Source organism: Alexandromys fortis, unplaced genomic scaffold, assembly GCF_014885135.2.
Source record: "Alexandromys fortis isolate MF-2015 unplaced genomic scaffold, M_Fortis_MF-2015_v1.1 scaffold_115, whole genome shotgun sequence".
NCBI lineage: Eukaryota > Metazoa > Chordata > Mammalia > Rodentia > Cricetidae > Alexandromys > Alexandromys fortis.
This window is the reverse complement of record NW_026067989.1, coordinates 593,744-619,057: the sequence shown is the minus strand read 5'-3', so window position 1 is coordinate 619,057 and position 25,314 is coordinate 593,744. Positions and strand designations below refer to the sequence as shown.

Genomic DNA, 25,314 nt, shown 5'->3' with positions numbered 1-25,314 from the left:
GACTTTCACTTTTGATGACAAGGGGCTCATCCCAGCCTACAAGCACTGGGCATCTCTGCCAAGGAACACACCTCTGCCTCTGGTGAGCTGGAGAGTTTCTATATCTTTCCAATGGTAACCTCCAGCTCCCCTGCTAACCCATGGGTGAGGTCATGCTTGTTTTTCCTCAGACTGGCATGGTGCCAATACAATATGGGTCCTGGTAAGAGATGTACACCTGGCCATGGATCAGCCTACTTCCACCAAGGAAGGAATAACCCAGGATGGGTAATGTATATACCCCCTGACTTGCTCTCTTTGCTCCCTCCTCAAACAAATTGATTTATTAAGGGCAGAAGTTATGGCCTTTAAGTCTTTGTTGTTTGAAAAAGTTTGGCATACTATAAAAAAAAGGCTATTTGGCTATTTGATCCCTTCTGGATGCTCACATGCATTAATTAGTGAGGTGGTATCGTTAATCCTTATTCTCTTTAAATGTCTCCTGCAGTATATCCAACAGCAGTGGGGCAGCACCTTTCTTGGGTCCTAGTCAAGTCAGCAATTGAGGCAAGGGTAGTTTCTTTGCCCACATGGCTAGCTTTTGCTATAAAGAAAACAAACTCCCTAAGGAACTTCTTCGATGACTATCATCTTCTCTGAAGTAGATTGGTGATGCCAGGATCAGATGCATTTCACTGTCATAAAAGGTTTTAGGCTATAAACATATTAAACATCTGTAGGTCTTTGAGGTGTTTTAAGACAGTCTATCAATTTAAATATATCAGTGTATGACCTTGAAAACATATCTAACATGACTATAAGTTAAACTATTACAGATTACTATTAATCTGTACTTCTTAATTATAAATTACATTTTAAATGAGCTGCATAAACAAAGTACCTTAAGCAAGAGTATAAATATAGGTACAGTATAACAAAATTAACTTTAAATCTGTATCAAAAAAATGTAAAATGTTTAAGATTAATAATTGTTATTTGGATTAAAGTAGATTTAATAACCTACCCATTTATCCTATAATTTCTATACCCCTTAGAGGTCCTGATCCTGCCTAGCCAATGAGGGGTAACCACACAATGCTGCTTGAGAGGCTAGTAACAGGCATTATCAGAGGTCCTGATCATGCCTAGCCAATGAGGGGCAACCACATGATGTCAATGGATCAGAATATATGGGTGCTTGGAGGGTATATGATGTTCTCCCCCTTGCTAAATAAATGAGTCAGTTGCTTCCCTTTCACCTGACTCCCAGTCTTTATGTCATTGACGCGGTGCCTTCTAATCCCCTCCCCCAAGGAAGCCATTAGGACCCAACTACATGCAGCCACTTCATCCCCAACTTCAAATTTGCCTACATTTCCTTCCTTGCCGAACTTCAGTCTTCACACTTTTCTGACCCACTTTCTGCTCCCTTTGACTGTGATCAAGGATAACAACAAAGCAGTAAGCATGTTGTAGCCAGGATACTATGGTGTCTCATACATTTCCTCTGACAAGCCCATTGGTGCATGGTTTTGAGCTATTCCCCACCCAACATTTCAGGAAATGGGCAGAACGCAACAAGATATGCTTAACATCAGTGGGCTATAATCCAGACTCCAACAGAATCCATTCTCCTCTGAAACCTCCTGAGAAATGTTTACTTTCCTCATTTCTACAAGCATTCTGGCCTTCTTAACCCTGACAAGAATGTCTGTGAAAGTTTTATTTCCTTGTTACCTAGCTTCTCTGGGGCTGTAGATTGCAGCCTGGCTATCCTTTGCTTTACATTTAATATCCACTTACCAGTGAGTAAATACATACCATGTTTATCTTTCTGGGTCTGATAGAAGCAGATGCAGAGATCAATAGCCAATCACTGGGCTGAGCTCTGGGAGTACAGTTGAAGAGAGGGAAGAGAGATTAAATGAGCAAGGGGGGGGAGGGGTCAAGATCATGATGGGGAAAACCACAGAGGCAGCTGACCCGAGTTCATGGGAAGCTCATGGACTCTAAACTGACAGCTGGGGAGCCTGAATGGGACCACCTAGGCCCTCTGCATGTGGGTGATAGTTGTGTGGCTCGGTCTGTTTGTGGGGACCCTAGCAGTGGGACCAGGACCAGTCCCTGGTGCTTGAACTGTTTTTTGAACCTATTCCTTATGGCGGGATGCCTCACCCAGCCTTGATGCGAGGAGGAGGAGCTTGTTCCTGCCTCAACCAAATGTGCAAAGCTTTGTTGACTCCCATGGGAGGCCTTACCCTTTCTGAAGAGTGGATGGTGGTGTAGAAAGGAGGTGAGGGGAGGGAATAGGAGGAGAGGTAGGAGGGGAAATTGTGGTTGGTATGTAAAATAAATAGAAAAAATAATTTAAAAAAGAAAGTCTTTTTTTCAGCACTCTGGGGCTTCTCCAGCTCTAAGCACTAAACTTCTTTTGCATTCCTTCCATAAACCAGTGCCAACTACTTACCATGTAGTATGAATGTATCATATACCAGTTTTTTTTTTGTTTTGTGTGTGTGTGTGTGTTTTTTTTTTTTTTTTTTTTTGCTAGCGACTTCTTTTTCATTGTTGTGACAGAGATATTTAGATAAGGAAGGGTTTATTTCAGGTGATACTGTCCATTGACACTGAACTTAGAGATGTCCATCATATTTCACATATGATGATATGGCTCCATGGTAACAAGGCTGTTTGTGGTTGTTTGAATGAGAATAGCCCCCATAGGCTCATATATTTGGATGTTTCCCAGTTGGTGAACTGTTTAGGAAGAATTGGTAGGTGTGGTCTTGTTGGAGGAGGTGTATCACTGCAGTTGGGCTTTGAAGTTTCAAAGGCCCATTCCAAGCCCAGCCTCCTCCTCCTCCTCCTCCTCCTCCTCCCCCCCCCCCCCCCCCCCCCCCCCCCCCCCCCCCCCTCTTCTTCTTCTTTTCTCTCTCTCTCTCTCTCTCTCTCTCTCTCTCTCTCTCTCTTTCTCTCTCTCTCTTTCTATTGTGTGCTTATGGATCAGATGTAAGCTATCCATTGCCATGTCTACTGCCTGCTACCCTGCTTGTCACCATGATGGTCAGGGACTCACCCTCTGAAACTGTAAGCAAGCCTCCAATGAAATGCTTTCTTTTTAAACTGCCTTGGGCGTGGTTTATCTTCACAGCAATAGAAGAGTATGTAAGACAAGTGTGCAGTACTATTTGCTCACATTGTGGCAAACCAGTAAATAGAGAGAGTAAAGCACGGTTGGTGTCAAGAGCATACAAAAACACGAGGGTTTGCCCCATCACCAATGACCCACTTCTCCCTTTTCCTAATGGGTATGAAATGTCCTGAAACAGTACGATTAACTGGAGACTACTCCGCTTATAGATGACAATTACCAATCCAACCATGCAGGAGCTTATCAGTTAGAAATTCCTATGACTGAAAGTACCAACGTCTCAGAAACACCTGCCATAAATCTCAAAAAAAAATCCATCAAATATCCCTGTCCTTGTGTTATTTTAATGCCATGTAATAAATTCAAACAAGTCCCTGACATAGTTGTATTAAATCAAGTGGGAATGAGAAATGGTTGTTAGCACTTGGTGGGCAGAGCCAAGGGCTTGAGCAAAGGGCATACCCATATCTTCATTTATTTAGTCGTAGAACAGGTGGGGATTGTCTAGAACTGATTCAAAGGGTGGATGCCTTCACCCATGGGACTTTAGGAACTCTGAAAGGCTGTTCAAATCTGGGTACTGCCACCCCTTCTCACTGGGCTCTGCAATGCCTTCCTTTGACGGAATGGCACAACACACATCTGTGAAATGCATTTTCTAGACCCAGAACAGGAACAAGAATCACAGCTTTAGTGTCCTCCACCCATGCTCCTAGAAATGGGATCCAAGAGAAAACTCTTACCAGCTGTGACTATGTGGGCACAGAGCTGCTCGGAGGAAGCTGGTATCACAGGGGAGCAAAACATTTGGTTGAGTCTTGCTCTGGATGAGGAAGACTGTCCCCCAATAGCTGCAGAACTCTCTTCCTGATTAAACCAGAGGTGGCACCTGGGACAATTTAAAGCTTCCCTCAATTACAAGTATATATTTGCACTTAAAATCAAATGCTTCAAAAACCAACACGAAACATTTTTGTTGTTTGGCTTTATCTTGAGTCTAAGTCTTGCTCTGTACCTTAAGCTAACTTTGAATTTATGAACTTCTTGCCTCTGTCCTTGAATAGCTGAAGAAAAAAGCAAATACCCACTTGGAACCAGTTTCTCTGTTTTGAAAAACAAAAATCCAATTTCAAGTCTGTTTCATCTTCCCTATTATATCTGGGCTTGACCTTTAAGTAAAGACCTTGCTTAACCGGGAGGCCATTTTCTCAGCTTCTTGACTAGAGAAAAAATGTTCTCTTTCTGTTGAGTTCTAAGGAATTAAGCAAATATTTGCCTAACCTTTGCTTCAAGCATAATCTCACCTTTTAATAAAGTACACCCAAAAGACTGCTCGACAAGTCTGTCACAGCTCTGAGCCGTGTTTCTGCCAGGCAGTGGCGGAATTAAAGGACTGTCTTGTTTGGATAGTAAGTCCTGTGTGATGAGTCTGAAAGAGAGGGCAGGCTGGGGATGGCAGGGAGGTGGAGACAAGTCCTGCCGCGTCTTTATGTGCTGATGTGATCTTGAAGGGAGTTGAACATAGGCAGCTTGTAGTGCTCACCACTAGCATGGGAATAGCCTAGGGATATCCTGGGGAAAAGATGAGCCTTTGGGAAGAGAAACTTTTTTGCTTTAATTTTTCCCCTTGTTTGACATAGGCAGGGTACTTACTATGAAGTGGGAACTTAAGGGGAAACTCTCCACCTCTTTGCTACTGTACCCTTTAGGACCTTTTTCCCAGATGGCAAAGAATACCAAGGATGGTTGGTCAGTCTGAGGCACCCAATGGCAAGGCTCTCCAAGAGCCTGATAGACATACAGCTGCGTTACCGCTTGGACTGTCGAGTGCTAAGCTTTCTCTCAGGCTCAGACCCCTGCAGAGGGCTTGCTCATTGGGGGCAGGAAAAAAAATCATGCTGTTTGTCTTAGTTTGTTTTTCTCAATAAATAGGCCATGAGAGAAAAAAAAAAGGGGACCAAAGTGCAAAAACTTTCTTTAAGGAGGGAGTGTAGAGAACATGAGTAGGAGATCAGGAAAGTAAGGCAGGGAGGAAAAGAGTCACAAGGATGGCTTGACAAGAAGGCTGCCATGTGTTCAGTCTTAGTCAGGGACATCTGGGAGACAGTGAAAATCACACAAGTAAGGCAGGCCCTTCCAGCATTGATGTGACCCGGTAGTATACACCACCCCCACCAATCATTGAGTACTTACTCCTGGGGTGGTTGGTGAAATCCCTGGCATTTCCAGATTGCTTTGCAAGGGTACACTTAAATGTGATTAGGCACAGACAGTGGTCTGGACCGGGTTTTCATATTACCTACTATCCTCACTATTCTTTTAAATTTTTTATACGAATTCAGGAGGATTAATTATTGATCTTCATGGCTAGTTGAATTCTCTTCTACATAATCAAATGGCCTAGATTCAGGCAACTTGGACCTGGGAAATCCATGTTGACTTCCCAGTCTGAGCCAAGTTCTCCACTCTAGCTTTCGCTACAGAAACCCTGGATTAAGAGGTGGAGGCTTTTGCACGCTTGTCTAATGGTCTATATGCTATTCTTTCACCCACTTGACAGTTTCACCCCATATATGTCTTCTTTATTTCCCTCCCAGGTCTCAGGACTGGAGAAGTCGGTAAGTGCAGGACTTAGAGAACCCTCACCCAGCTTCCAACTCTTGCTATGCCCTGTAGCCATGCTTCACAGCCCTGTTGCTCAGAGTTCATTCCGGAAAACAATACAATGTCACAAGAGGACATGAGGCTGTAATTCATTAAAATTTAAGTTCGATAGCAAGTTAAAAAAGAAAAATCATGCCAGCTTTATTCAAGCTAAGAACAGGAACAACCTAGACCAGAGCATAAATTAGGTAGATTGTATCCAGCCTTTATCCTATATGCTTTGAAGATAGGATAAAGCAACAACACATTTCAAACGAGGCATTAGGTCTCATCTCCTCTCCCTCTTCCTCTTTCTGTCTCTGACAGGATCATGATGTGCAGCTCAGGATGGTCTCAAACTCCATAATGAGGAGACTACAGGTGCACCAGCACGCCGGCTATGCATTTGTTTTGAATTTGCTCTTCTTGTATACGAGAGCTGGTTGCTACCTTTTCTCTTTTTCCCAGAGCTGAAGCCTGGGCTGCAGATAATATTGCACATTTTGTACTAATATTTAAATAATTTCTTTCTCCACGAAATAAACAGTGTCAAAATTGAGCCCAGTATTCAATGTTAAAATTTTAATTTTACCCACAAATGCAAAGATCATCTAAATACAATGGAGTGCTTAGGAAGATCTCCAGATAAAGGTTAGACTGGTTGACAAGAGCAAAGCAAGGGATATAAAACAGAGATGCAAGCCGGGTAGAGACAGCTCGTGCTATTGAAGTCGACAGTGCGCTCCTTGCAGAGGGGCAAGGAAGTGCTATTTTTATTTGAAAAATAATGGGATATTGTAATCATCTTCAGGAGGAAGCTGTAAGGCAAAGAGGACATGATCGCTGTTTGAAAAGCAATTAGGCTATCTCCTGCAGGAGATGGAAAATGGATTCCAGAAGAAATGCAAGGAACCCTCTTGACCTCATCATGTGTCAGGGCTTCCACAAGCCAGGAGCCCTCCTGGAGCTGATGTGGTGGGGAGGCCACCGGGAGAGATGTCAACGAAGCAGCCAGAGTAATGCGTGGGGAGCTATGGAGAAAGCGGATTGTGGGTGCTCTTCCACACCCCGCCGATTGCAGGTGGCAATTCTGACTGCGTCGCAGACTGTGTATCCGACGAGTCTGCTGCGGTAAGTTCGCCCAAATCCATGTTTCAGGAACCAGCTCGTTAAAAAAGACGGGCGCTCCAGAGTGGACTTGCAAAACTAACACCTGCCCAGATTGTTGCTTAGGCCTGGCCAACATTTGTCGCTCTTTCAAAATCCACCTCTTAGAGCAGGCTACTTCAACCTTAGTGCTGCTCACACAGGGGTTCAGGGTACCCTTTCACGGGGTGCTGTCTTTAGCACCTCTAAATATAGGTGCTCAGCAAGCCTGGCTTGCTAAGTTTTGTGCGTTTCCTTTGGAATGTAGTTCATTGTGCTTAGTTACTCAATACTAGTAGTTCTTCCCAGTGCCGGGAAACTGCCAAATGCTGATGACAGGGAAAGACCACAGTGATGAGTCAGAATAGCCCTTGCTTGAGAACTCTGTTGTTCACTGAAGCGAAAAATGAAGGAATACTTGTCACTAGCCATACCCCCAGCAGAGTGTTGAGAACACCTTATAGACAGTCATAAGTCTGGCTGCAGATCTCAGCTCCTGTACTTTACAACCCAAGTGACAGGGGACACAGTCCTGTCCTTTGTAGTCACCCCACAGAGCCATTTAAGACACCAGTTATGTGGATTGTTTTCCAGTCAAGCTTCCGCTCTGAACACAGGGTGTTAGTGCTGCTTTCTATAAAAGAATTAAACCAAGTAAAACAAATTATAAACTCTGCAGGGCCCCATGTCCAAAGGAAACAGGCAAGATGGGTTGGAAAGAGAAATGTCAGCCCTCCCCGAAGGTGTGGGTTTGCAAACCTGTCAAATTTATTTTAAGGTCTACAGCAAAGGCAATCGGTACCTCTTATCTGTGCTAGGTGTCAAGCAGATTTGAAGATCATCCATTGATGACAAGAGGGGAAGTGGAGGCTCTGTGAGTAACTATTCTGGATGCTTCCATGACAACCATACCTGTATTTTTTTTTTTTTTTTTTCGAAAACATCGCACACTGTGCTGAATCCAAGCCAACCACTGGAGGTCACCCTCGACCTATCAAAGTTTCCCAGGACTACCATTTAAAGTTTTCGAATCCTGTAGAATGTCACAGAGGGATTCTTGGGTTGGACTAGCTGCTGGAGCTCCAGGATCTGCAAGAGGGCTTTGTGCATGTTCTGAGATGCTGAGGGGATGAAACAAAGCGAAAACTGACCCCATGCAGAGACAGCTGCAGCAGATGAGGGCAGAGGGCAGATGCCTCTGTTCAGGAGCTTCTCAGGTTCCACTGATTTTCATTTCCAATCTCTAGCACCCACATCCTGCTGGAACCACCTTTGCCCGAATGCAGAACTACATGGGAATGTTGCTTACCCTCTACAATCCTTAGCCGACGACTTGTGTGTCACCATAGTAAAATGCTGGAGATACTGTTTATGAAGAATTGTTGTTTAGCTCACAGTTTGGGAAGGCAGGAAGTCCAAGGGAATGTTGCTGGCCTCTGGTGAAGGCTTTGCTTGCTCTCTGGTGATGTAGTAAAGGGTATGAGGCAAGACAGAATAAGTACATGCTGTAGAGTCTGCTTTGACAGCAAAGCCAATCCTGAGCCCATTAACAAGCAGAACCCTCATGACTTGATGCTCTCCCAAAGGCCAAACATTTTAAATATCTGTGTTGTGGATTAAATTTCTAACACGTGAAATCTGGAAACTCATTCAGACCATACCAATGAGTGGTAGACTAAAAGGAAGCTCAGTTTCCTTGCCTTAGTTCTGGGTGACTCTGTGGTAATTTAGCATGCCCCAGAGTCCTCTGTGAGGTCAGGCCAAAACCAGTCACCAAAAGACTTAACCTGAGGTGGCACTGTGGCTGAGTTCATCACCCTTTTCCTGCCCTTCTGCCCCAAGCTACTCATTTCCCCCTTGAAGCCATCCTTTGATGAGTAACTATGCAGAAGTCTCCATCTTTGGTCCTGCTTCTGAGGAACCAAACCCAACACAACAGTGTGTCATCGGTGCTCATACATGTTGATTCCTTTACGCCTGGTCATCTGCCTGGCTGCTCTATGTGGTGCTGGAGTTTGTGAATACATCCTTTTAGAATCTCCCCCCCACCCACCCCTCTAGCATTCCTGTGGCATTTTTCTGCAGGACTGGCAAATACCTATTCTTGGGTTATAGTAGGTTTCAACTGATGTCTCTTCTGTCTACTGTCCAGAGCATGGGAGAAAATTCTTCCTAAGAACCAAACTCAGTGTGTCCATCTATTTACGGGGTCACTAGCAGAAAGGCATTGGGCGTAGAGCTCAGAGGGAGGGAATTTGCCTAGCATTCATGAGACCCTGGGCTTGGTCCCCAATACAACAGTAATTCTATCTAGAGAAATACTTAAAGTTAATTTTTAAAGTCCCTCAAATCATTTTGGATTGAGGGAAGGCAAAGAAGAGGAAGTCAGAAGAGAGTGGGCAAACCACAGGGGGCCCAAGTTCAGTGACATGGGCACCCATTGGCTAAAGCTTCCGTGTTTTGTCTTTGGTGGGTAGAAGCTAAACGCTCACATTGCCGTTAATTTTCGCCGATCAACATAACATTGCTAAGCAAATTAACATTCTGATCTTGACGAAGTCACTTGGCTGGAATAAATTCACATGCTGCAGGAGAAGGGACGAGGAGAGGAAAGGCAGAGGTGGGAGGTGGTGAGGTACTTCACAGCAACCTCTCAGCTCTCACTCCTGAAACGTGCTGACTTTAGCATGGTGCACACTTGAGAAAAGTGATTAAAACGATTGCTCACATGTGACAGAAAAGTCATTTCCATTTAGAAAAATATTCAAATCGGGAGTGGGGAGCCTTCTCTGTCTTAGTTAATAGCGGGCTAGATTACATGGAGAGTACATTATATAAAGCCTATGGATCAATATACCATTTTCCTGATTAAATTGCCGGTGGACTGGGGGATTTGTAGGGATGCAACTTGAGGAGGCATCTGGAGACCTGAAATTGTGTTTCAAGGGTAAATAAGGAGGAGTGGAAGCTGGGGTAGTTTCTTTCTATCTCCCCGCCTCATATTTTTAGATGGATGAGGCCGACTGCTGGAGAAATGGGCGTCTTCCTCGTGCTTGTTCCTTTGCTGTCTCTGCTCAGAGCTGACACACTCGCTCCCTCCTCCAGAGATTTGCTTAAATACTACATGAGCACACTTAACGTCCCTGTCTCCCTGTATTGAACTGATCCACGAGGGTAAACTCAACAAGCACGGGCAGCAGTGACAGGCTGCATTTATCTAAGGTCAGGCGCAAGCGATGCTAACAGTAATCTTTCTCCCGCACTTACGGGATAGCTGGAGTTTCAACTTTACTGCTCCCAAAGCCCATTGCTGGGTGCAGTCTCGTTGTTTCCTGTGAACAATGAACTAAGCCACAAAGAATGTCTTCATAGAAGAGGCTGGGAAGCAGAGGGTGGGATGAAGGCATCTCTGTCATTTCATCGTTTCTAAGAAAAGATTATTTCTGAGGGTTATTGTTTTAAATAAAAATATGGCTGCATGCTATAATTCAGGTTACCCAAAAACTCATTATGTAGCCCAGGCCGACCGTGAACTCATGGCAATCCTCCTGCTTCAGCCTCCATCTTCAGTATTAAGATTACCATTACATTACATTACCAGCTCTAAGTCGGCCTTTAAATTGCTAACTCTGACAGTTAATTCATGTAGTCATTCCCCGCTGCAACGCCACACTGTAAGTCGGAGGCCTTACTAGGCCAGGTGCGAACATGGTCTTCTGAATTCACGGTCAGAAAGCTGAAGGGCGATTCTGATTTTAGTATCTGATGGACATTCTAATCTGTGATTTACCTCAGACAGTTTTATAGGAAGCAAAAGCAGCTGTCTCAATCACCTGAGCAAGAGGTGTGGCTTTTTGCTTGTTGGTTTGTTTCCTTATTTCTTTCTTTGTTCTTCCTTCTCTCCTCCTTCCTCTGGTGTGTGCGTATGTGTGGAGCTAATTTTGAAACTAAGGCCTGCTGCATGCTGAACATGATGTCTTCCACTGAGCCTTGACCCTGGCCCCTGGCACCAAGAAGGACAGCTTCTACAAAAAGACACACTATGATAGCAGGACTATGCTGCCAGGTCTACAGGCATGACCCCCAGAATGCTTAGCAAAATAAAAATAAACAAAACCCAAAACAACTACAACAATAAAACTGCCTTAAATTGCCTTTTTTTAAAAAAAAAAAAAAAAAGCATTTTTATTTTACATTTGCTTGTTCTCAGGAAGTAGCCAAAGAAGTGTTTGAGAATGAGAGATGGAATTGTTTATCCACAGACTTATCAATTAGGTTCATGTTATTGTTTCCATGGAATCATAAGACTAATATTCTAAAGAACCCTTTGCCACTTATTTACCCACAACCCTAATGACAAACACTCAAAGGAAATGTCAAAGAGAGTGAGATCACTGGTGACTAAGTATGGGACAGCAGGGAGGGGGAGGAGGGTTTTTTGTTTGTTTGCTTGTTCCGATTTGCAGCTTGATTTGAGGACCCAGAAATAGGCATACTAGAAGTTTTACTACATTGTACCTCCCTAGTTTGTTTACCCTGCATGCACACACACACACACACACACACAGAGAGAGAGAGAGAGAGAGAGAGAGAGAGAGAGAGAGAACAAAACAAACAAACAGAAAAACCCTTTATTGGAACATCTGATTTTTCCTAAAAATGAAAACAAATATATATATATATATACTACCACAGACATTAAGAATAATGTTTGTGAACCTTGAATGTAAGTATGTGTGTGTGTGTGTGTGCATGCATGTGTGCACGGTATGCTAATTATTTGCAACATTCCTTAAAGACAACTTCAGAAAACTATAACCATAAAATCATGGGTTTCTGAAAAGAATAGATTGTTAAGATTAATTCACTTAAGAAACAAGGACACTGCTTCCTCAAATGTTTCACAGATGTAAAAAAAAACCCTCTCACTTTAAATGTAATCTCATTGTTATTTATTTGTATATATGATGTGTTGTATGTATACTACATGGAGTGGTTTTGTGCAGAATGTCTCCTCTACCTTTTCATAATTATGCTCCAAGTTAATTATGACTGCCCCAAAAGCATGGCTATGTGGGAACACTCTGAGGATGAATGAACTGGGAAGCAAGACAATTGTTACACCAACAACAGAAGCCTGAATGCCACTCCCCACTTAAAGACTATCCTGTGTCCGGATCTTGCATGTAAGTTATAGGTAACTCTTGCTACAGCCCAGCCATGCGGGTGATGCTAATCTGCGAGAAGTTGCTAAGATGGAGGTTTAAAGGAATTGGAACCTTTATCCAAGCACACATGTAGGTGAGTGCACGCAGAGGGCAGAGGTCAACTCTGAATGTCAAGCTTGCTGTTTGAGACAGACTCTCTCACAGGAACTTAGGACTCTTTGATTAGACTCAGCTTGCTAAACAGTGACTATCAGGAATCCACCTGCCTCCACCTCTCCAGCTGTGGGATTAAAAGTGTTCTCCATCACAGTTGTGTTTTCTATTGTTTGTTTTCGCACCTCGGTTCCGGGCACCGCACTCAGGTCCTCATGACTGACCAAGCTGTCTCCCAACCCCTACAGATTCCTAAGAAATTTAGTCTACTGCCTAGACATTGTACGGTGTCCCAACTCCTCTTGTCTCTCGTTAGTTTCTGTAACTTCACTGTAATTACTTTCAGCAGGACTTCTTAGACTTTTCCCCCTCACAAACCCTTGGTATGCAAGAAGCTTTTACAAAATTTGAGAACACGCATATATAAAACAGATATACAAATCAAACATATCATAATAAAGAAAAGAAGTATCACCTTTGGGTGGAGGTAGTAGAGCTAAGGAACAACTTGCTCATTAAGGGAAAGCCATTTCCTCCTGGTAAAGTGTAGTGGTAGACTTTTTCTTTAATTCTCTTTAATATATCATTACATAATGTTAATAGCATATTTTATTTATTCTTTGAAAAATTTACACAGTATGTTCTGTCCATATTCACCCCCAAATTCCTCCCAGATATACCCACTCCTACATCCCTCTTCCAACATATCATGACTCTTCCCCTTTTAAAATAGCCCACTGAGTCCAATTTGTGCTATCTTTATTGTGGGTGTGGGGTCATCCACTGGGCTGTTAACCTACCATGGACCACACCCATAAAGTAAACTGACTCTCCCATCTAGTAGCCGTAAGTTGTCAATAATAGCTCCTCGGTTGGGGGCAGTCCCTCCCCAGCTCCGTGCTGCAATATTGACTGGATCTCATGCAGGTGATCATGGCTGCTGGGAACTCATGTGTGCAAAGGTCAAGCTACATAATCTTTTATCGCAAGAAACATAACTGAATTGCATTTTTGACTCTAGGTAAAACGTGGCATCTCAACTCTCAAAAGATTCTAAGATTACAAAAAACCAGGAATAGGGCTCAGGTTGCCTTCACTACTACTACTATTTCTCTCTCTCTCTCTCTCTCTCTCTCTCTCTCTCTTACACACACACACACACATATACACACATATACATACATATACATATAAAGCAAAAACATGCTATTGTATACTCCCTTAAGTGTTAATCTAAATGGGCCTGTCAATCACCTAGACAAAAACCACCACTCAAGAAAACTATCTGTTAAAACTGAAGACACATTCAGAAGATTGGAGGGAAAGTACCTCTAATGAGCTACACACCCTCGATGTCCTTCTATCCATGCAGTTGCTTATAGATCCTCACTGCTTAGCCTGCTCTTTGAGTTCTAATTTAAAAAATAAACAAACAAAACATAATCTTCCCTTCTTCCACTTTCTGTCTCTTTTTCAACTGCTAGCCCAAATCATAGCCCCCTTACCCTGGCATGTTGGGCATTCCCATTCTCTAAAGAAAGAGCACCCCGTTCTCTAAAGAGCACCCCGTTCCTCTGAAGCAGCTGACAAGAGAGCACCACCTCAGAAAACATGACTTCTTCTCTTCCTCTTACTCACTCCCTCCTCCCAGAAGCTGCTGGGAGTTTTCTTCTGGGTCTGATTTCAATTTTTCAGATCTCTGAAACTGGGAACCTACAAAAGCGGTGGGAAAAGATAGGGGCATTGCTCACGTGTTACAGCAGCACACTGGATACTTCTTGTAGAAAGGAATCTGCGTGTCCACACTGCAAATGAGCACGCACACAACACTAACAGTCTGATCGGAGTTGACCTTTAACCTAGACACATAACCCAGAGGCTATGTGCAGGCTCAGTGGCCTTGGGGTACAGAAGCACAAAGAAAGCTGATAAAGCGTGGGAACATAGAGGACAATAGGGGCAGACTCACCAACACAGACTCTCAGAGGCAAAACTGACCCACACCAGAGAACTAAGACTGAACTCTGCAGATGTCACTGCTAGCTACAGCTGTAAATGGGGAGAGAATGGCAGATTTGGGGACATTGACTCTGTCTTCCCAGATTTCCAGCTCTCCGAATAAAATGCAGCTTAAATTCATTTCCTGTTTCTGCTCTCTGGTGTTTGGGGTGACAGGCATCAGAAATTTCAGTTGTTCGCTTACAAAAAGGGAACTCTTGACTCCTTGGTAACACTCCAAGGTAATGCATTACCTTGCTAAGCAGGATTTGTATGGAAAGAGACAGAAGTGGAGGAAAAAGTCTTCAGACCTGGGTTTGGCTATCCCTTAAGACCCAGACAGGCAACAGAGCCAAAGGAAACTGTGCCACCAAAAGAGCTTCCTAAGATGTCCATCCCTACACATACACACAGACCAATTTAAACACAAATTGATCTTTTAGAATATAAAGCTACCCCCCATATGAAATGGCATGTGAAATTTTTTTTTTTAAAAAATCCTGAGACATAGCTCAAATAGTTATGAGTCCAAAGGTTCTTTTTATACTTAACATTCTTATATCCAAGGGTATCAAATATAAGAAGTAACAATACTAGAATACCCTGACAAGTACAGTATTAAGACTTTAGATGTCCAGAGACACAAATAACAGAAAACACGTTCAAAAGTCAAACTTACAATTCATGGAGCTTAAAAGCCTGAAGCCAGAGCTGGGAAGAATGACCATTTAAAACTAACGACACCTTGGATGTGCACCACTGAGTGATTGAAGATTCTCTTCACCTCAAACTCTCTAGTTATAAACGACTGATGTGATTCAAACAGTACTCTGTGGCCACCCCTTGGGAAGGCGGTGCAAGCAAACCAGGCTGAGTTGACAGTTCCCCTAGATTGCCTCCTTCTAGACCCGTACTCCTGCCATCAGGCGAAGCCAGGAAGGTACAGATACACCAGATTGGTTATTTCCATTTCTCGTTTTCATCATTGGTGTTTTCATTTTATCTGCAGTGTTAGCTGATTTCTTATTCACAGAAGAAGTCAATCTCCTGGGGAGGGGAAAAGATTGAACTTTCAGGCTGGACGAAAAAAAATGCACGTATAGATTTTTAATTTAAAATAAGATTTAATAACAGACAACTTTGGATTCATGATAAGTCAAGGCTGAAAACCTAAGGATTTAAAAGAATTATCACTTCAAGTCAAATACCATTTAAAACGAATTCAAATCCACCTCAGGTTTGTAGTTATTTGACAGGTGGAGCGCAGTGCCCCATCTGTTAGGCTGGGCTATGTCTGAAGCACAGCCATCAGTTGAGAAACTTACTTCAAAATAACCATCCTGCAAAGGAGCTCAGAAAGGATCTTTTATTTCCGCCACTGTTTACAGGGCCTCAGGGCAGAGGGAAGAGCAGGATTTTATTTCATGCATAAGTAGAGTCTATCTGCCAGAAAAAATAAGACTCCAAGGATTTTCTAGAATATTTTGACTTTCTCAAAAACAGGTGCTAATTTTTTTTTCCTTCAGTCTACCTTTCATAAATAAATCTACCTTTCACAAAACCATCAGGGAGAACAGCTTAGTGATTTTTTTTTTTTTTTTTTTTTTTTTTAGTTTCTTTCTTTACGCCAGAGATACCTTTCCAGGATAACTTGCACTCAAAACAGAAAGAGAATTGTGCTGTTTAACTGAAACATGCTAGGTCAGTCTCCAATGCTACACACACGTGAGACAGGGGTGGAGGAGGGGAGGAAGGAAGGGTAACTCTATGAGATGGCAGGTGTGAATCGTGAATCAGCTTCGGTGGATTGATCACTTTATGACGTCAAAGCATCAGGTTGTACATATAAGTAAATAATCTTACTGGTCAGTTATATCCCTGATAAAGATAAAATGCAGTCTTTAAAAGTGGAAACATGTAAGAGCTAAACTCAGGGTGACTGTAGGATGTGAAGGAAGCGTGGACATCCTCATAAGGCGGATAGTCAGTATGTACATCTTAAACGTCACTGTCTCATAAAGCCACCGTGGGCACCTGTGCCGTGCAGCATATACTATAAGCTGAAGAACATACTCCTTTTTTTTGAGGACCTGTCTACATTACCCCCAAGATATGAGTCATCCTCCAGCCACCGCTGAGATGCTTACCGTGGTTGGGACTTCCTTGGTGGCCTCCTGGTAGACACGCTGCTCTTTAACTAAGTTGCTGGGGAAATAACCCACAATTCCCATCTCATCCTGGTGGTCACTGTAAACCTGTGTGCCCAGAACAGCAACAGTCAGGGATAAGTTGATGTCAGGGTATTTGAGAAACTTCTTTCCTCATAATGAAAATTCCATGAGCCAGAGCTTCCTTTTCTCTGTGCATCCCAGGGAATTCAGAGCAAATCTGAAATTCACTGGTAGCGCCAAGATTTGTGCGTCTGTCTTTTGTGGGGCAGATCTGATTTGTCTCAGTACTTGAACATTGCTTTGCTTTCTGCAATCTCGTGAATTGCCTGAGATCTTCCAGATGCTATAAAAAAATTAAGGTCAATAAAAATTTTAAAGCAAATAGACACTCATTTTAAAGTATTGTATACTTCCCACTCCTTAACAATTCTGAGGGACATCCACTGAATACATTCTGATTGAATCTTTCCTCAATTTAGGATGCATCTTTCGGGTAACAAGAAGCATGCTTCATTCTCCCCTGGGCTCTGCAGGGTCTGTGGGTACATTTTAACTCGGGAAAGCAGCTCCTGAAGAATCAAGGAGGGTTCTAACTTTTTGTAAAGGAACATTCTCATTTAGACAGACTGCTAACATGCAACCCTTTCTCTTGGCAAATCTTCTCAGACATTTTTTGAACGAGATTCAACTTCTGTGTGATATAGAAGCCTCAGCATGCATGGCTCTTTTCTTCTCAAGACATCATTTTGACTTAACTTCAATTTTGTTATGAGATCTTTCCTTTAAATACAGTAACAGAAAATGAATCTGAATTTTTGTGTTTCTGTTTCCATTCCTCACGTTGTCTTTACAGTTCCTATTAGGCAGTAGAGGGGCTGAAGGTAGGAAAACCAGAAAGAGCTAAAAGCAGCACAGGTAAGAAATACATATGTTTAAACAATTTCATCTTACACTGCCAGCCCAAAACTCTCCAGCTCCATTTTCTTTTACCAGCTTGGAATAAACATAGATCTGCTGCCCTTTCTTGATATTGATGAACCTACAGTCGGGGGCATTGTAATCTTCCTGTGCTTTAGCCAGAGAAATAGTATCTGGAAGAAAACAAACAAACAAATCCAAAGTGACCGGTTGTCCTAGGAGTAAAAAGGCAAAGCGTCTGAGCAATGTATGAAAGTCCAGCTGGGTTTCAGACAGACAGAGAAAGCCTGAAGATTAAAAGCTGCAGCAAAATCTAAGGTAAGTGAATTCTCCACAGTTAAGACACCAATCACAGGCCACAAGACGCAGTGCTGAGAACATACACATTTAAGATTCACTACAAAGTAAAATCTGACTTTATCCAGACATCATTTCAATCATGCAATAGGAAAATAATGAAAACTGAACCATGAACAACTCCTTACAGACACACTCCTCATCTGCACACAACTTCTTAGAAGAAAGTTTATCCATAAATACTCCGTGCCCTGCGCACAGAGCCACCAGGCCCCCAAGCAAAAGAATCCATATTCTTGCCATCTTCCCCTGTTGCTGTTTTTACTAGCACTCTTTGCCTGACTTCAGTGGCTCTTTTATTTGAAAGCCAGACCCCCGGGGTAAGTACTCAGCCAATAGGAAGGGGCCACCCCCACCCCTGCTTTCATAAAGCGTGCTCCTGGATTCCAGAGGCTTTTTAGCATTTCTTTTTCCAGAAAGTCAAACTCCACGCCAGTGTTCCACAGCGATGATGCACCCTGGTAAAGCTACATCTGTCACTTCTGTGGTGCCCACCAGCATCAGGGCACCGTTAAGAGGACTGCAGGAACACCAACTATAGTTTACTTTTCTGTTTTACCCTCCCGTCCTTTTGGTTTGTGAGCAAACATTTGTTGAAGGCAGAAACCTGTTCAAGATGTAAAATGGGCTGGGGAGACAGCTCAGTGGATAACAGCTGTGCAGGTCTGAAGAATAGGGTCCAGAACCCCAGAACCCACACAAATACTGATCAGGCATGGTGGCCCACCTGTTTCCCCAGCTCTCTAGAGATGGACGTAGACATCCGTGAGGCAAAGCTGGCTGGCTAGACTAACTGGAACCAGCAAGCTCTGGGTTCAACAAGAATATCAATAAATAAAGTGGAGGAAAATTGAGGAAGACACCCAGTGTCAACTCCGGGCCTCTTCAGGAACACATATGCATCCACATATGTAAACAACATACACACAAACACTTTAAAAACTAAAAATGTCATGAGTATAAAATTAAGTTTTAGTAAATCTAATAAAAAATCCTGATTTACATAATAAATAAAGTAATCTTATGCAAATCTTCTGTGATTGGTTTCTTAGGAGACATGTTTAGCTGGGCCACTGGTGGATTGTATAACATACCACAACCAGATCCTACCAATGTGGAGCCAAGAGATAAGTGGGTGAGGAAGTGGTGGCAACTCCGTCTTTATTTCTGGGTACATTTGCTTTCCCTCCCTACAACACATGCCTGGGACAATCAACTGATAAATAGTTTATTCTGATTTACATATCTGGAAGTTTAGAGCCATGATCCCTGTTCCCGTTGATTCGGGTCTGAGGCATATCTTGGTGGAAGCCAGTAGCAGAGAACCCCACTTAGCTTATTGCAAGAAAACAGATGATGGAGAGAAAACAGCCAGTGAGGCTCTGTGACCCCCTCTGGGTCACCCCAAAGACACTGTACCCCTCAGTAAGTCTCCCCTCTCAAAGGTGCTGCTTCCTCCCAACTACTCCAATCTGGGGAGCACATGTTTAACATACGGGTTTTTCAGGGACATTCAAGATCAAAACCGTAACAACTTCCTCTAAGGTCAGGCAAATGCCATGATTGACTACAGAGAATGAAATTTGAGGTTTGTTGCTGTGGCAGTTTGAATAAAAATGTCCCCCATAGGCTCATAGGAAGTGGCATTATTGGGAGCTGTGGTCTTGCTGGAGAAAGTGTCTCACTGGGGGTGGGCTTTGGGGTTTCCAAAGCCTAAGCAAGGTACAGTGTCTCTCACTCTTCCTGCTCCCTGCAGACTAGATGTGGAACTCTCCGCTACCTCTCCACCACCATGTTTGTCTGCATGCCACCATATTTTCCCCTATGACAATATTAGACTAAACCTCTGACCTGTAAGCCAGACCAATTTATTGTTTCCCTTTATAAGAATTGTGGCCATGGTGACTCTTCCCAGCAATAGAAACAGTTATCCCTGCATTTAAGCATCTCTCCCATAGGAAATGGAACTGAACGGCACAGGCCAGTGGAAAATCTCCCTCCCCTGGCTTGTCCAGGGGCTAGGAGTTGGAAATTCACACCCCCATGACTCATGGTTAATGGGCAAGCAATACTTCATGTCGCAATGAACTCTTCCACCAGCTCACTTCTCCAAAAACCCTACAGAGCCCACCCTCTCCCCGCAGCCTGCCTTTGTCTCTGTTCCCACTCAGAGAGAGCCATGATTCTGTTTCTCCCCCAAAGAGTCTCTTGTGTGAAGTTTTGTTGCATTGTGTGACTTTATTTATTTAATTATTCCTTCGTTCCTGACTGCTAGGAAACCCTCGCACTGGAAAACCATCTCAACAACATTTTATTTTATTTTGGTTTTTCGAGACAGGGTTTCTCTGTGGCTTTGGAGCCTGTCCTGGAACTAGCTCTGTAGACCAGGCTGGTCTTGAACTCACAGAGATCTGCTTGCCTCTGCCTCCCGAGTGCTGGGATTAAAGGCGTGCGCCACCATCGCCCGGCCTCAGTAACATTTTAGAAGCAATCAGTACACAGCTCTGTTTGGTAAAGATTTGCTGAGCACGTACCGTTTGCCAGGTACTGCTTCAGGCATGTGGGATCTAGCACTGAAAGCAGACAGTCTCGGTCCAGTTTCCCATTCACCAGGGTAGACAGACTGTATGCAGCTGCTTTTTATAGGGTGATTGGGATAGGCATCTCCCTGATCAGGGGAAACCCTGCCCCCAATCTACTGTTTCTTGACTAGAGCTCCCTGACAGTCTGTCCTCTTCAATTTGGCTGACCATGTGGCTTCAGAGAACCAACATGGGGGACAAGAAATTAAGCAATTTTGTGTAGCATACTTTTTCTGAAGGTTAATGTAAACTATACTTACAATAAAAAGTTTTCTTATTTGGGGTAGATGTATGCCTAGATATGAACACGTGTGTGCAAGTTTCACTGTTTTGTTGGTGTTCATATAAAGGTTTTTAGGGTATGTGGGTGTTTTCAGGAAGGGTATACAGTTGGCCTGATTTAGAAGACTCGGTATCCTTATTAGAGATGATAGAAGTAAAGCCCACAAGGGCCAAAGTGCCTTTTGTTGACCACCTTATCCACAGGTCACCCAGAGGGACTATGATCCACAGCTACTGCCTCTTAATTTTAAATTAAAATGGATTTTCAATCCTCTTTCCTGCTTCATATCAAGGAGAGGATGAATTAAAAACCACCATGGAATGTGGAATGGCAGGGTGGGTTTCGTTTTATTTTTCTTCCTTTAATCCACAGGTCTAAAAGCATCTGTGGGGAAACGCAAACACTGATTAACTCTTAGTTCTGACAGGACAACTGTCTTCAGACTGTTCCAGTCCCAAACTAGCTGCCTATAGGGGACTTAAAAGACAATCTCCATTTTAGAGCTACTTCAGGAAACAGGACTGGTGAACTCAGGACTGCCACACCGTGCACACACTCCCCAGCAGAGTGGAAGTTAACCACTCTGAGCTATCATGGATAACACAGATAACAAATACTTTAACATTTGGTTTGGTTTTGGAAAGCTGAAGAAACAAAGGCAATGCGAAGTCTTTTTAGGCACTATGACCCGGGGGAGGCATGGGTTATTTCAGTATTTGCTGTGGGCAAATATGAATTTAATTAGATTTAGGACAACTCAGATGCAAGCAATTGTGCCTAATGCCACACCAGAGACACTGCAGCCACTGGAGAAGCTGTGCAAGTTCTGACCAGAGCCCATTGCCTCCTTTTTCTGGGTTTTCACCTATGTTCTCCGGTCCTTTCATCTTTAAATTACCTGTTTGGCCTGACATTCTTCTGAGGAGCCTGTGGCTCCACTGAAGTCTAAGGACAGGCTGCAGCACATGGAGCTGACGCTGGGAGTTAGGTGTGCGGGGAGCAAGGAACTGAAGCTGTGGCTTAGTAGCTGCCCCTTCGGTTAGTGTCCCGCCCAGGTTAGATGGTAAGGCATCAATCAAGGATTGACCTCAGACTACTATCACCTTGCTCTTTCTTTTGCTTTGCTAAATAAACTTATGCTAAACTGTGTCTCGCCAGTGGATTCTTTTCATCAACAAACACTCTGCCTGAGAGCATCCTTGCCCTGATGGTTAGGTTCAAACAGCTCACAGACCTCTGTTCTCCACCAGTGTCTCACTCTTCAGTCTATAATTGTCTTGAGATTTTCTTTACCCCCCCCCCATTTCATTTAAATAATCATTCCTTCAGGGAGAATCCCCAAGCTAGGTCAGGAGTTTGACCTACTACTAGTGTGTAGGCTGTTGCTTACTGCGTATCTGCTCACCCTTACTGAGTGAGACTCTTGTCTCAAAAACAGAACCACAGAAATGGCTGGAATACAATTCCGTGTCAAGGTTCTTGTCTAGTGTGCACAAAGTCCTGATTCAGTCACTATTTCAATACATCAATAGTTGATAAAATATCCAGTCTCAGGAATTGCATCCCAGGCTCAGCTCCCTCATCTTAGAGCACAGTGTGAAATACAAGGTCAATAAACTGAAACATCCTGGTGGAGGGATGCCCCACCCAGTCATATTGATCAGGAAAACTAAAAGGACATCTTTCATTTCATCTCCTCACACCCTATCCGTGTTTCTTAGGTGAGGACTCAACCAGTCAGACTCACCCCTTGGTTACATCGTGTGTATACACACACAACACACACACACACACACACACACACACACACACACACATGAAATGAATGTGTGTGTGTGTTTCAATCCCTTCAACCCCAAGTTAAGAAATAGACATCTTGATCATCCTTGATAATATAACCCTAACTGGTGATGTGCACTCTGACTTGAGAATGGGTGTTGTAGGGAGAGGGCCTGCTTGTTCATCCTGGCTGTGCGGTTAGCTTAGCCCCGAAATAATCACATAGACACTGTGTTCATTAAATCACTGCTTGGCCCATTTAGCTCTAGCTTCTTATTGGCTAACTCTTACACCTTGATTTAGCCCATTTCTATTAATCTATGTATTGCCACGTGGCAGTGGCTTAACAGGAAAGATTCAGCATGTCTGATTCTGGGGCTACTCCATGGTCTCTCTCTCTCTGCTTTCTTCCTCCCAGAATTCAGTTCTGTCTTCTCTGCCTACCTAAGTTCTGCCCTTTCAAGGGCCCAAAGCTGTTTTCTATATTAATTAACCAATACAAGCAACACATAGAAAGAAGGACCTCCTACACAAATGGGAGTTAAAATTTAATATCATGCTTCAATGGGATCTTACCATGTTCAGAATTCAGGGACTTGAAGTACAGCCCTGACATCTGTTAAATCTGTAAATTGGATCCTAATTCAGATGATATAATTCTATGGGTGAGTCTGCTTTACTAATCAAACACTGACCAACTCCAAATTCAGTGGGGAATGAAATTAAAGTACAATTGCTGTTATCATTAAAAAGGAGAGTAAGGTAAGTTAAAAATGTTCCTGGTGTCCTTTGAACCAAGCCATCTCCCACCCCCACCTCCATAGCTTTTCGTTGTTTCTGGTTGGGAAGGAAGGTCACTCAATGTGGGAACAGGTCCACACCGGGGGACAGTTAGAGATATGCAGTGTAGGTGCTTCTAGGAAAGGCCTGGTCACCAGGACCAATACTGGTGAATGATCCTGTGACGTCCGGATCCATTGGTTCACACATTCAGTTGACTTCCAGCTAGCTAGCTCTCCAGCAAAAAGCACACACTGTAAGGATTTCTCTGGGTCCAGCCTGCCAGTGCTGGACCCAAATGTGCATCTCCCAGGCTCCTGCATTGTGTATTCTCTCCACCCCCTTTTCTACCCAAAGCTAGAATCAGAGGACAGAATATGTTTCCCATCTAAGTTATAACAACATGGATTACACATAGAAATTTTGGCTCTGCCTATTTTCCTTATTTTTAATTGCTTATACTAAGATAGTTTTCTGTTCAGATTTGTTATTTTAGCAAGATCTTGCTTGGTGGCGGGGAAGAGACAGAAATCTTTAATAAATAAATAAATAAATAAATAAATAAATAAATAAATAGCTTCCTCTTGCTGAAAAAAAAATCTTGCTGAAATGTAGTATTAGTGATCCAAAGACTCATGTTATTAAAGAGGGAAAATAGACATAAGAGTCTTTAAAAGTTAACAGAGGCGCATTCTCCAGCATTTGAGAACTGCCAGTTACTGGGTTGCCATAAGTCCTTAAAAGAGTTCAATGTACTATTCCTGCATTTTTTTTAATATAAAACAGGAATGGTTAAAATTAGATGTTATCCTTTTGTTCAAAACCTAACATAGACACATGTGTGAACACCTGCCTGTATGTTCATAGCCATTTTATTCCTAATACACAAATGTCTATCGACTGATGTTACAAATTGCTGTATCCGACAGACAAATCATGCTTACAGTAAAATCTGCCCATTTTACTGTTCCGTCTGTGAGTCCGGGCAACAGTTTACAAGCATGCATAGTTATAATTGTTTACAATATTCCCTCATCCCAGACACTTCAGTCCTAAGCTACCAGTTATCTATCATAATAGGTTCGCTGTTTGAATAAATTTTATTTGTATTTGGAAAAAAATAAGTCTTTGATATAGTAGTTTTAGGAATAATTCATTTTGTTGATCTCCTCTTAATACATGTATGAATAAAAAAAGGTCTCTATCTAAATCTAAAAATGACCTTTTTGTAGGTATATAAGAAAAACTTTAAGTGATAAGGGTATTTTAAGGAAATACTAAAACAAGAATATCAAAAAATAGTATTTTCATTATACACAATATTTGAAAAATAAAGTCAACTTCTAAAGATGTCTTCATTAGTAGGAGGAAATTGGGCCATTAAGTATAAAGCAAAATCAGAAAAGTAGCTTTTGGAAATCTATAACTGTTTAAAAATTACAAAGAGCTTGTAATATGGGCACGTGCCTGTAATCACAACACGTGGGTGAGAATTTGGCATTAGCCTGAACTAACCACATTGCAAACTATTGTCTCAAAACAAATAAACAACCCTAAACAATGGGCAGGGGACGCGAAGTTCAGTGGTAGATTTCATGCTTAACATCTAACCTGTGCACATCCTCACCATCACAAAGGAGGAAGATTAACTGTCTTAGGACAGACTAGAGATTCCCTTTGGAAGCTGTTTATTCATTTTATTTATCTATTTATTTTGAGGCAGGGCTCACTGAACAGCTAAAGCTAGTCTTGAACTTGCAGTGATCCTTAGGTCTCTGCGTCCATAGTGCTGGAACTGCAGGCAGGTACTACCAAGCCCTTCAGTATTGAGACTAAATACTAACCTTCTATAAGAAGGAAAAAAGTAAAACATTCCACTGAAGGCAGCAGTCCTACCGCTTGTTGTTCTAGAGAACAGTGAGCAGCTGCTATCAAACAGCCATAATTTAATACAGTATGAATCTACTCCAGTAAACACTAGGCTCAGCGGGCTGAAGGAGGCATATGTCTGGTTTTCTAACAGCAGGCTGATCATTTTACCGTTAACATGCTGTTCATTAGATGCTGCAATCTGCTCCTTTCAACCTCTGTGCCATTTGCTGCTCCCAAATAACACCAACTTCCATTATGGAGTTTTACACACTTTCAGATGTGTTCTATACTGAAATAAGCATTTGATGGTTGAACAACAGACCAGTAAACAGTG

General features: G+C 42.7%; 1 protein-coding gene across 1 annotated transcript; it reads right to left on the bottom strand.

Moving 5' to 3' along the window:
- Positions 1-15,261: 15,261 nt before the first annotated feature.
- Otor (otoraplin) lies at positions 15,262-17,927 on the bottom strand. The gene is made up of 4 exons (XM_050159531.1): positions 17,813-17,927; positions 17,361-17,500; positions 16,386-16,493; positions 15,262-15,285 (listed from the first exon to the last, which is right to left on the bottom strand). Exons 1-4 carry the CDS (start codon positions 17,925-17,927, stop codon positions 15,262-15,264), a joined length of 387 nt encoding a protein of 128 aa, XP_050015488.1.
- Between the last annotated feature and the right edge of the window lie 7,387 nt (positions 17,928-25,314).